At 40.8% G+C, this 12431-nt stretch overlaps 1 protein-coding gene across 1 annotated transcript; it reads left to right on the plus strand.

Moving 5' to 3' along the window:
• Positions 1-1434: 1434 nt before the first annotated feature.
• Positions 1435-6283, plus strand: LOC116264209 (ATP synthase subunit beta, mitochondrial-like). Its single transcript, XM_031644297.2, has 9 exons — positions 1435-2097; positions 2460-2535; positions 2651-2739; positions 2934-3051; positions 3146-3249; positions 3398-3556; positions 3660-3884; positions 3977-4288; positions 5960-6283. Exons 1-9 carry the CDS (start codon positions 1609-1611, stop codon positions 6071-6073), a joined length of 1686 nt encoding a protein of 561 aa, XP_031500157.1. The 5' UTR covers positions 1435-1608; the 3' UTR covers positions 6074-6283.
• The last annotated feature ends 6148 nt before the right edge of the window (positions 6284-12431 follow it).

A 12431-nucleotide genomic window follows, 5' to 3' on the forward strand; every position in this document is an offset into this window, starting at 1 on the left:
ATTTTTCCATCCACTTGGAGTTAAAGACAAGAAAGTTCTTTTTTTTTTTTCCTTTTTCTTCAAACTCTCGCTTTCCTTTCGTTTTCTCATTCATGCGCCCCCTAAACTCCATTCATGTGACATGTGAATGTCATAAAATTGACCAATGTTACTAAAAATCTATTTGTATGAGCAAACGCAATGGGACCCCATGGACCATTTTTCAATGTTCAACTGCAGAGCTAAAAATTTGATAAGGGTAGTCGATATATAAATAATGAAATTATCATGAGGTACCAATGTAGAATTAATGAATATGAAATCTACAAGCTCATAGAGATAGGGTGGGATACCACTTGAGGGCGTGATTGGGACAGCAGTGTTGTATGAGAAATTTTCTCTCAGATTCTTTGTCATGAAATTGAAAGTCACCCTCACATATGAGATCTAGGGTGTCGTCGGATAGCACTAGAGGGCGTGTTTGGCACAGCAGGGTTGCATGAGAAACTTTCTATTGGATTCTTTGTCATGAAATTGAAAGTCACCCTCACATATGAGTTCTAGGGTGTCGTGGGATACCACTCGAGGCCGTGTTTGGGACAGCAGGGTTGTATGAGAAACTTTTTATTGGATTCATTGTCATCAAATTGAAAGTCAGCCTCACATATGAGATCTAGGGTTCGAATGCCATTTGAGGGCGTGTTTGGGACAACAGGGTTGTATGAGAAATTTTCTCTTAGATTCTTTGTCATGAACTCACATATGAGATCTAGGGTGTCGTGGGATACCACTCGAGGGCGTGTTTGGCACAGCAGGGTTGTATGAGAAATTTTCTCTTAGATTCTTTGTCATGAAATTGAAAGTCGCCCTCACATATGATATCTAGGGTGTCGTGGGATACCACTCGAAGGCGTGTTTGGGACAGCAGGGTTGTATGGGAAACTTTCTCTTGGATTCATTGTCATGAAATTGAGATCCAAGGTTGTCAAACATAGCATAAATCAAATAAAAATAATGTCAAGCATAATTGGCTAACAGTAGCCGATCTTCTAGTTTCCATTATTGGATTAAGCAACGCAAGATTCTCTGCAATCTTTCTCGATCCATAAAATTGAATTGGATCTTGACATTTTTTTGGATCTGGTTACCGGATGAGATGCTCTCTTTCTGCATCTAGGCTATGAAAATTTACTGATGTCTGGATCCCTGGCCGGTTTTGTCTATGTATAAATCACTTGGTTTGATCCAGACCCGGTTCATAGTTTTCTTCCAAATCTTAGCTGGTTTCAGGCACGTGCAATCCAAATCCAGACCCGGCCCGTGATCCACTAGGTCAGCTAAACCGTGCGACGAAGAGAGGAGCCAGTATGTCACGAAATATTCCCACTTCCCCGGAATTTACTATTCCCAAAGCCGGATTTCACTTTTCCCTTGGGATCCGCTCGATAAATAGGTCTTCCTCACTCTCAGGCCTAGTGTGTGTGAGAGAGAGAGTGAGACCGATCGCCGGCCGGCCGGGAACGATCGGTTTTCCGTCGACGGTCGCATTGCAAGATACGATCCATCAAATATCATAGAAGTCTCTGGTTTTCACCTTCTCCGTTTTTTTTCTCTCTCTGGAGAGAAGCGATGGCGTCGCGCAGGGTTCTCGCCTCGCTCCTCCGCTCCGGCGTCCGCCGTAAACCCTCTTCCGGCCACTCTTTCATCTCTTCCGTCTCCCGCGGCGCGGAGCCGGCCCCCCTCCGACGTCCCTCCCCTGCAGGATTCCTCCTCAACCGCGTCGTCAACTACGCTACCTCAGCCGCGGCATCTGCGGCGCCCCCTTCCCCTTCATCTCCCGCCAAGGACGGCCCTTCTGGCAGGATCACTGATGAGTTCACTGGCGCGGGCGCAATCGGCAAAGTGTGCCAGGTGATCGGTGCTGTCGTGGACGTCCGTTTCGATGAGGGCGGATTGCCGCCGATTCTGACTGCTCTCGAGGTGATGGATAACTCCATCCGTCTCGTTCTCGAGGTTGCCCAGCACCTTGGCGGGAATATGGTGAGGACGATCGCTATGGACGGAACTGAGGGGCTTGTCCGCGGGCAGCGCGTTCTCAATACCGGTTCGCCAATCACGGTAAGCGACTGCCATCGGGGAGTTTGGCTTTGCCACTTTGGTTTATATCATCTATCGTGGACATGTTTTATGATGTATGGTTCTTTCGGTGTGTCTTTTTGCTGCCTTTTGGATCCATAACCGGGGTACTGTGAAATACTTTCCGGTTGCCAGTCTAGTTTGGGATATTGAGCGTGGATATTTGTTTCGGACCGATTGTGATTGGATTATGGGTATTTTTAGAGAATGTAGGTGGATGTGATGGTGGTAATTGCGCCGTGCTTGTCATTATTGTCATTTTGTCTATTACAATCAGTACACGCCACCATTTTTTTTCATTCTTCGTCATATTGTTGTTTACCATAGCCGTTCCTATTATTCAGGTTCCCGTGGGTAGGGCAACTCTTGGCCGGATTATAAATGTGATTGGGGAGCCCATTGATGAGAAGGGTGATATAAGTAAGAACCTTTTATCTTTCTTTGTTTCGTTGTGGTCAGCATGTATATTCTTGCGGACATTATTTTCTCATCAGAGAACCCGATGAACTAACTTTTCATTGTATTGTCTTGATAGAGACTGATCATTACTTGCCGATCCACCGTGAAGCTCCTGCTTTTGTAGAACAGGCCACTGAACAACAGATACTTGTTACTGGCATCAAGGTTCGAGGTCTCGATAGTGCTATAATTTTGAACTAAATAACGTTTTTTTGACCATTTGATGATCAGATAATTAAGTTTTCATTTTCATACAACTTCATTTGGTTGTCTGATAATACTGGTTGTTATTGCTTTATGGTTCCTGATGCCTGATGCAAATTTGGTTTATACAGAAAGGTTGGTATTCTTTTGTCTAGGTTGTGGACTTGCTTGCTCCCTATCAGCGTGGTGGGAAGATTGGTCTTTTTGGTGGAGCTGGTGTCGGGAAAACCGTGCTGATTATGGAACTTATCAACAATGTTGCCAAAGCTCATGGTTTGACTTGGCTATTAATGTGAAACGAGAAAATTACACCTGATATTGTTCCTTTAATATCTTATAATTTTGACTCTACATTTCATTGGATTAGGTGGTTTCTCTGTGTTTGCTGGTGTTGGTGAGCGTACTCGCGAGGGAAATGACCTTTACAGGGAAATGATTGAAAGTGGTGTCATCAAGCTTGGAGATAAGCAGGTCATTCTCATTATCGTTCTTTGTCAGAGTCATGCTTGATTATTGACTGGCATGTCATGGATGTTAATTGTTCAAACATCTCCCTTTGGAGGAATCAAGGATAGCGAAGTCCGTTTTCTAACAGAACTTCATGAAATTGATATTGCAGGGCGAGAGCAAATGTGCTCTTGTTTATGGGCAAATGAATGAGCCACCTGGTGCTCGTGCTCGTGTTGGGCTCACTGGTCTTACTGTTGCTGAGCACTTCCGTGATGCTGAAGGGCAAGATGTGCTTCTTTTCATTGACAACATTTTCCGTTTTACTCAAGTAAAATTACCTCTTATCCTTTATGTGAATCTGTCGATAATTGGGAAGGTGAGGTCTTGCTTTTGGATGACATTTAAATTGCTTGAACAATGCTGCTTTTCAGGCAAACTCTGAAGTGTCTGCTTTGCTTGGTCGTATCCCCTCTGCTGTTGGTTATCAACCTACTTTGGCTACTGACTTGGGAGGTTTGCAAGAGCGTATTACTACGACAAAGAAAGGCTCCATCACATCAGTGCAAGCTATTTATGTGCCCGCTGACGATTTGACTGATCCTGCCCCTGCTACAACCTTTGCACATCTTGATGCCACCACAGTTTTGTCAAGACAGGTTTGTCTTGCTTGACTCCAGGGTTGCAGAGTGTTTTTTTTTTTCTGTTTACTTGGAAACATGTTCTAAAAAAAAAATTGTACTTTGAACAGATATCTGAGCTGGGTATTTATCCTGCTGTTGATCCACTTGATTCAACATCTCGCATGCTCTCTCCTCACATTTTGGGAGAGGAGCACTATAATACCGCTAGAGGTGTACAAAAGGTTCTTCAGAATTACAAGAATCTTCAGGATATTATTGCCATTTTAGGAATGGATGAACTAAGTGAAGATGACAAATTGACTGTTGCGCGTGCAAGAAAAATTCAGCGGTTCCTCAGCCAACCATTCCATGTTGCTGAGGTTTTCACTGGTGCTGCTGGGAAGTATGTGGAATTAAAGGAGAGTATAAACAGTTTTCAGGTTAGTTATACACTGCATATATACTCAGGCTAGAATTTTTTTCTTCTCGTTCTTGAAATCTGCAGTGCCATGCTGTTTCTGCATATTTCTGATCTTTATGCTTTACTCTGATTTTCCCCTGCTATATCTTCTAGTATAAATTCATCATTTACTTTCAGCTATTTCCCACACAGTATTGTGTAAATTTAGTTTATTTGACATTTGATATTTTCTTGTTGTAGCTTTTCCTTTGTCTTTTAGCAGCTTGTCAATAGCAATATAACATAATTGCAGTATGATAATTTCTACATGTACGAACATGTGCACACAGCATGTGATAGTAGTAATAAACTTTCCTTGGTTCATGTCTCATACCTATGCTTTTGCCATTTCACATACCCATGGTCTTTTAGTCACTGAGATGCATTAAATATAGTGAGAATTTGATGTACTTGAGAGCCAGTTGTGTGCTCCTCTATATGTCTTGTCCAGTTTTGGTTAATATTGGCGTTTGGCAGGCACTCCTTTGTGCTCTTTGATTGCAATGAGCTGTTAAATTGTTAAGCAGTCCGTACTCCATGGTACTTTTGTCTTTGAGACTGTTTCAGGGCATTTTGTCCAGAAAACTTGGTGCACTCCGACATTGCATAATGGTATATAGATGCATTAATCCATTCACAATTTTTTGGATGAATGAGCATTGAACTTTAGATTGTAGTGTTCGTTACAGGTCCTTTACTTCTACAATATCCTTGGACTTGTTTAGGATTATGCTGCATGCTTGCTAGAAATGAGTATTATTCTGCATGATGTATGGTATGGCTTGTAGTTTTCAGTGGTGATATTAATGTGTTTATTCAGTTTGTCCTGTGTGACAGCAATGTTCGATCTTGGTGGATAATTGCTAGTGCCACAAGCTAACGGAATCAAGCTTGGTTTGCTTAGGTGAATGGTGTTATAGTTTTGGTCAAGCTTTCTTCATTTATAGGACAAGGGAGCTTTATCCAAGCTTAAGTTGAGCCAGCTCAGGCTCTGTCAAATAATTAAAAACGTTGTTGAAAAAACATGGTTGGGTCCTACTTCAGTTTTTAATATCACAGATATATGTTGGAACACCAGAGACGACTGAAAGATTGAAGGTTGAGGCCCTAAATCAATCTAACAATCAGAGAGACGTAGGGACTAATGAAAAAGAGAAGGAAAGAAAAAACAGATGAAGTAAGATTAAGGAGAAGAAGAGCAGACAGTGGTAGCTGTTGGGCCACTGACAGATATGAGAGAGATAGAGACTGAAGCATGAAGGTTGATTTTGAGTCTTTTGTGCTGTAAATCTTTTCTTGTTTCAGTGTTAAAACTTAAGCAATGAACAAATCATAACATATGGAATTGTCCAAGTCATATTGGCTCATGCAGTTCAAGGGGTGGTTTTTATTGCTTAAAGTGAGTTGAGTCCTACTAGTGATGCTATTGCTACATGCGTTTATATGATTGATCAATAATGAGCATTTGGTTCAATTTTTGATGCTACAGTGCATCAGAAACTAGTGATGAAAGAACTGCCAATTATTTTCTTCATGGTCAAGTTTACTTGAGCAACTCAGCATATCTCTTCTCTTCCTTTCATTTGTTTAAACATTTTTTTGACATTTTTTTGTAGCATTATTTATGGCTAATGAGCTGTGGATATTGTAGGGTGTCTTGGACGGGAAATATGACGATCTACCGGAACAGTCATTTTATATGGTAGGTGGGATAGATGAGGTCATTGCAAAAGCTGAGAAAATTGCCAAGGAAGCGGCTGCTTAACCTTATCCTTCTTGTTTTACCTTGTAGGCTTGTAATGTTAATAATTTGACACCGCAATACCTGTGCAAATTTTCATTTTTAATCTCGGCCGTCATGGGTGTTGCACTTGGTTTTGGACAGGCTTGTGGCAGATAAAGATCAAACAAGTGCTTATGGAATGAGCACTCTTTTATTCCTTAAATCATGAGTACAGATTCAATTGTCTTCCTAGTTGCCTTTTTATTTTTGGCCAATTCCTGCAATCTACAAGAATATTGCCTCTTCTTATCCAGAGCTCCACCCTGGATGCTTACGGCTGATGAGCTCCAACTTGAGGAAATTTTCAGGAGGACTACGAAGCAAGATGCCGTACCCCTTAACGCCTGGTAGATTATCTATGCATTTCAATCTTGATAGTATTTGATATACTGAACATGAAAGTGCATTTAAAGTAATGGCACTGATTGATTATTTAAGGTTGAAAAAAATTCACCTAGTATTATAACCTTGAATATATATGTACATATTTATGGCTATTGCACGCTGAAGTCTTCTTGTTCTCTTGGGTTTCTCTGCCTTAATACCATTCAATAGTTGATCTATTAATCATAATAATTGATGAGTGTAATTGGCATAGATTGCTATCAAATAAATTTTTTTTTTAGTGCGTTACTTAATGCGCAAAAGAGAAAGTTGAGGGCATCAAAAGACAAACTAAACTACAGGACTAAAGGTGTCGACTCCCTCTTCTTGTGTGTAGCCCTTGGATACAAGACATGCCTTGTAGCGTTTCAGTGATCCATCCGCTTTTCGTTTAACTTTGAATATCCATTTACACTTACAATGTTTTGATTGGTTGGTCGAGGAACAAGAGTCCAAGTATGGTTTTCAATAAGAGCTTTATACTCACTGGTCATTGCTTGAACCCAGTGGGGGTTGGATTTGGCTCAAGAAAATCTAAAGATTGAGTGAGGAAAACATAAAAGATAGAATGGACAGTAGATGTGAGGGCCTTGGGTACTTTGATCCCGTTCATAGAACGAGTGGTCATAGAGTGAGTGCGGGCAGGAGGGTCAATATTGGGAGAGATCGGTGGAGGAATATTGGAAGAGATCGGTGGAGGCAAAGGTTCAAGAATGGGTGACGGTATAGGTGCATCTTGAGAGTGGTTTGAGTTGGCTGGGATCACATGCGAAGGTGAATGATTAGTGGGCTGGTCACGCCATTCATCATGGTTATGATTGAAGTTTTGAGGATCTATGGCTGGTGAAGGAGGAATATAGGATGTAGTTATGCGAATGAGTATAGGATTATGACTGGAGGAAGTAAGGGACGTTTTTAAATCTGGTCCATTGGAATCATTTTGAAACAAAAATTTACTTTCGTCAAAAATCACATTTTGAGAGACAGGAATATTGTTTGTCTTTTTGTTCAAACATAGGTATCCCTTGTGTTTGTTGCTATATCCTATAAAAACATGTTCCTCGTCTTGAGACCTAGTTTATTTTGGTGATAAGCTTGTAGGTTGGGAAAACATGCGCAACCAAAGATTTTAAGGAATTTGAAATCCGGTTCAAGACCATAGAGTTTTTCAAATGGGCTCTTCTGTCCAGTAATATGAGATGGTAACCTATTAATCAAATATACAACAGTGGCAAAAGCAAAAGACCAAAATTTTTGAGGCATATGAGCATGACTTAAAAGACATAAGCCAGTTTCTATTATATGATTGTGTTTGCGTTGAGCGGTTCCATTTTGCTCATGCGTGTGTGGGCATGAAACGCGATGAGATATCCCTGCAGCATCAAGAATCGATTTGAGAGCTGTGAACTCTCCTCCCCCATCAGATTGGAAACATTTAATTTTTCTTTCAAAGAAGTTTTCTACCTTGTTTTTGAAATCAGAGAATGCAGCCACCACATCAGATTTGTGAGTCAAGAAGTATATCCACTTGAACTTTGTGTGTGCATCAATAAAGTGAACATAGTATTTAAATCTATCAAAACTTAAAACTGGTGCAGGACCTCACACATCTGAATAAATTAAATCAAGAGGCTTAGAGAAAATATGAGTCAAATCAGTGAAAGGTAAAACATGAGACTTTCCCCGTTGGCAATCAATACACACATGATTTTTAATTTGTCCATATGAAGGTAATCCAAAACGACTAATGACTTGCTAAACCACACGATAGGTGGCATGTCCTAGACGACTATGCCATTGATCAACCGATGCTCTTTCTCCGAGGAAGACCATGTTCAGCTTATTGCATCCTACATCATCAAGTTTAAAACAATAAAGGCCATTTTTACTTGGTCCTCGAAAGAGTTCACTCCTTGTCTCCAGGTCTTTCACAATACAAACATGAGGGTAAAATTCCATAACAACATTATTGTCATTAGTAAATTTATGAACTGAAATGAAATTTTTAGTAATATGAGGAACATGTAAAATTTCTTTAAGCAAGAATCTGGAATCATTCTTTGTAAAGGAAGAGGAACCATGGTTAAGAATGTGGAGACTTGTGTCGTTTCCTACTCGAACCCTTTCCTTTCCTTCATAAGGGACATGCTCGGATAAGGCGTTCAGATCATTTGTCACATGGTGAGATACCAAATGACAAAGGGCAGGAAGTAAAGAACGGCCAAAGCAAGAAAGGGAAGAGCTCAACGGCTATACCAGTAAAGGAAATAGCCTGAACGTCTACACCAGCAAAGGAAGACACGCCCAATTCAAAGAGGAAGAAATTAACGTCCATAAATCTATAAAAGGAAGAAATGGTGTATTCCAAAATTGTAATAAAAGATCCATTGGGTCTTGATCATCTATAAAAACATAGTGGAACCTCAACTCAGCAGGTAGTTGTGATTGAGAGAAGAGGACGTAGGTTTATACCGAACCTCTATAAACATCTTTCCCAAAATTCTCTGCTCCTTAATGTTCTGATATGGTATCAGAGCTTTATTTCCGTAAAGGAACATTCTGCATGAGATTGGAAACAATTTCTGCGATCGGTCGGGCAATTGAATTATTTCTGAATAAGACAAAACATAGCACATTGCCAAACAAGACAGAACAGAGCATTTCCAAACAAGACAGAACAAAGCGCCGGAAAACCAGTCGCGGTTTTGGCTGGCGCTGTCAGCTCCAACGACGAAAAGTGACGAGCAAGGGCTTGTTGGAATCGTCTGGTTTTGAGGATCCTCTCAACCAATTTTCAGAATTTTTGGTATTGGCGTTGAAACGCTATGAATTTTTGATCGTCCGCCTATTTTTGGAAGACGTCCTGCTCTGTCTCCCTTGCTGTCTTAGTCGTGTGCCTTCTTTATTCTTGGTTGTCAGCTGCTCCATCATGGGGATCATGGCATCGCCTAACTCATCTGCAACTAGCGATTCACCTCAAGATGCTGCTCTTTTGAATAACCTACTACCTATTGCACCTGCGCCAACCAGTCTTCAACATCTATTGGCTGTAAAGCTCACCTCTGGTAACTATATGCTATGGGGAAATCAACTACTGCCTCTTCTTGTCTCATACAATCTGAAAGGTTTTGTCGATGGAACCAAAACCCAACCACCTGAGACCATCTTCAGTGAATGTAAGGAAGTCCTTAACCCTGTTTATATTGAATGGTTACGGCTGAATCAGTTGTTACTTGGATGGATCATTTCCTCTCTTTCGGAACTTGTTCATTCTCAAGTTGTGGGATTAAGATCATCTTATAAAGTATGGAAAAGATTGAAAAACACATATGCAGCACAATCTAGATCTAAGGTGATGCAATTGAGAGAACAACTTGTTGTCTTAAAGAAAGGGACAAGTAGTATTGATGAACTAATACATAAGGCCACGATGATTGGGCATCAACTATCCATGGCTGGAAAACTGGTGGCTGAAGATGATTTAGTCTTGCATATCTTAAGATCACTTCCACAGGAATACAATGCATTCAAGACATCTATAGCCACTAGGTCTGATCCTTTGCCTTTAACTGATCTCTATAGTATGTTGTTTGTTGCGAGATTTGTGGAAGAAGATTGTTGCTGCCAAAAAAATCAAGATCAACAATATTTTGCAATTACAATGAGAAAGAAGGAAAGACATGATGAGAAGGAAGAAAATCTTCTTTTTTATGGAAAGATCAAATAACGGTCTTCCTGGTTATCGTCCCTTTGGAATGTATAAAACCCCCATTTTCTCTTTGATTGTAATAGTGTGAGGGTTAATAAAACAGCAGTCTCTTCTTCCTCCGTGGACGTAGGCCAAAGTGCCGAACCACGTAAATTTGCATTGCTCCCTTCTTTGTCGCTTCTTTCTCATGTTTTCTATCATGGTATCAGAGCGGGATACGTGAAGCCGCTACTGTTTCTTTCTTCTACAACTTGGAGGCAGGTCGTGAGTGTAACAGGGAGGCAGGTCATGAGTGTAACAGGGAGGTATCAGACCACGCCTTTCCTGTTTTTTCTAGTGCCACCTGTTTTCTAACGCTGCCACTATAGAAGGCAGTGTTGATGTGCGCTCTCCCACTGCTCACCGGTGTAGATGCTGAGGATCTGGGTGTCGGCGGCAACAAGCAGGAGGTGGAAGAAGGCAGCGAACAACACCTCCCCTGTTCGCGCCTCCCCTGTTTTCTAATTGCTGCACATAAATGTTGTCGACCACCGCCTGTTCTCTTAGCCAAGACTTCTTCATTATCCGCTGCTGTTGTTGGAAAGTTTTCTAAAAGGGACTTCTTCATTATCCGCTGCAACCACCACCTGTTCTCTTTGGCAGAACTTCTTCATTATCCGCTGTTGCTGTTGGGATCCGAGGAGAAGGACAAAAGGGTTTTTCATCACCGTCTTGGGTTTTCTAAAGGGGAACTACAATTTCTTCATTCGGGTGATTTTTTCTCATCTTCCTTGACTTGAGATTACTGTGAGCATGATTGATTGTGCATATATGCTCCTTTGAATTCTGAACGAGGGATTGATTGGCTGCTTCTTTATCTATGCCTTCCCAGTTTGCTAATTGGTGTATTATCTGTAACTTGTTTGCAACCTTGTGAGCTGTATTTGGTTCTTTGTTTTTTCTATTATTCCATGGCAAATACTCAGCAAGAGACTACAAAAAATTTAAGACGTCTCAATAGCAACGAGCAAAGCAGCCAACCTCTGAAAATCACCAATACCCTCTTGAATGGCACCAACTACTTAAGTTGGGCTAAGGCGGCTCGACTGTTTCTAAGCGGTCGATCCAAGGTTGGATATGTAAACGGGAAGATTAGTCCTCCTGACAGGTCAGATCCTAGATTCGACGACTGGCAATCTGAAAATGATATGGTGATGTCATGACTCATCAATTCTATGGAACCCTCTATTTCAAACCTGTTTATGTATCAAGAAACTGCCAAGGAGATTTGGGATGAGTTAAAACAACTCTTTTCCAAACAAAATAACCTCGCACGGGTTTATCAAATTCAGGTTGAAATTGCAAATCTTATGAAAGGTGACAAGCCATTGAATCTCTACATAGGAGAACTTAAAAGTTGATTTAATAAACTTCTGCAATATAGGCCTGCTACGACTGATCCTGATACATACAAGATTCGATTTGAAGAAGACAAAATCTTTAAGTTGTTGGCAGGTTTAGGAGCCGATTATGAAGGTATTAGGAGTCAAATCCTCAATACCACTCCACTGCCTAACTTCAACAATGTCTGTCAAATGTTACAAAGAGAGGCTGCACGAAGACAAGTTATGAACTCCAAAACTGAAATTTCTGAAGAAAGCCGTGAAGAAATGGCGTGCGTCGCTCAAACCGACTTTGTCAAGGGGGATCAAAAAATTCTGAACACCAACAAACCTCCCAACGCCAACTTCAGCTATCAGAAAGGAAGAAATAAATTTAGATGCACCCACTGCAAGAGGTCTGGTCACACTCGTGAAAAATGTTGGGAGCTAGTTGGAAGACCAACAAGAGACAAAGCGACGTCCTCCACCAATTTTGTGTCTTCCACCAACCTTGATTCAGCCAACTTTGTCACCAAGGACGATCTTGAGAAATTTTTTCAAAAATTCGCAAAGACCAATTTAATATCTTCTCAGCCTCTCAGCAATTCCGAAGGTAATAACTTTGCTTTGACTACTACTTTAAATCATCCTACTTGGGTCGTTGATACAGGGGCCACTGATCATATGTCTAGTGATTTAACACAATTGATACAGCTGATGGATCACCCATTACTGCTGAGGGATACAGTGAAACAATATTTTTTAAGAAAGGGCAGAAATCTCAAGTTTTATATATTCCAAAATTGTCAGCAAATCTCATGTCTGTTAGCAAATTAACCAAGTCTCACAACTGTTTGGTTGTTTTTTCTTCAAAAGATGTGATATT

The sequence above is a fragment of the Nymphaea colorata genome, chromosome 11 (genome assembly GCF_008831285.2).
Source record: "Nymphaea colorata isolate Beijing-Zhang1983 chromosome 11, ASM883128v2, whole genome shotgun sequence".
In the NCBI taxonomy this organism is placed as follows: domain Eukaryota; kingdom Viridiplantae; phylum Streptophyta; class Magnoliopsida; order Nymphaeales; family Nymphaeaceae; genus Nymphaea; species Nymphaea colorata.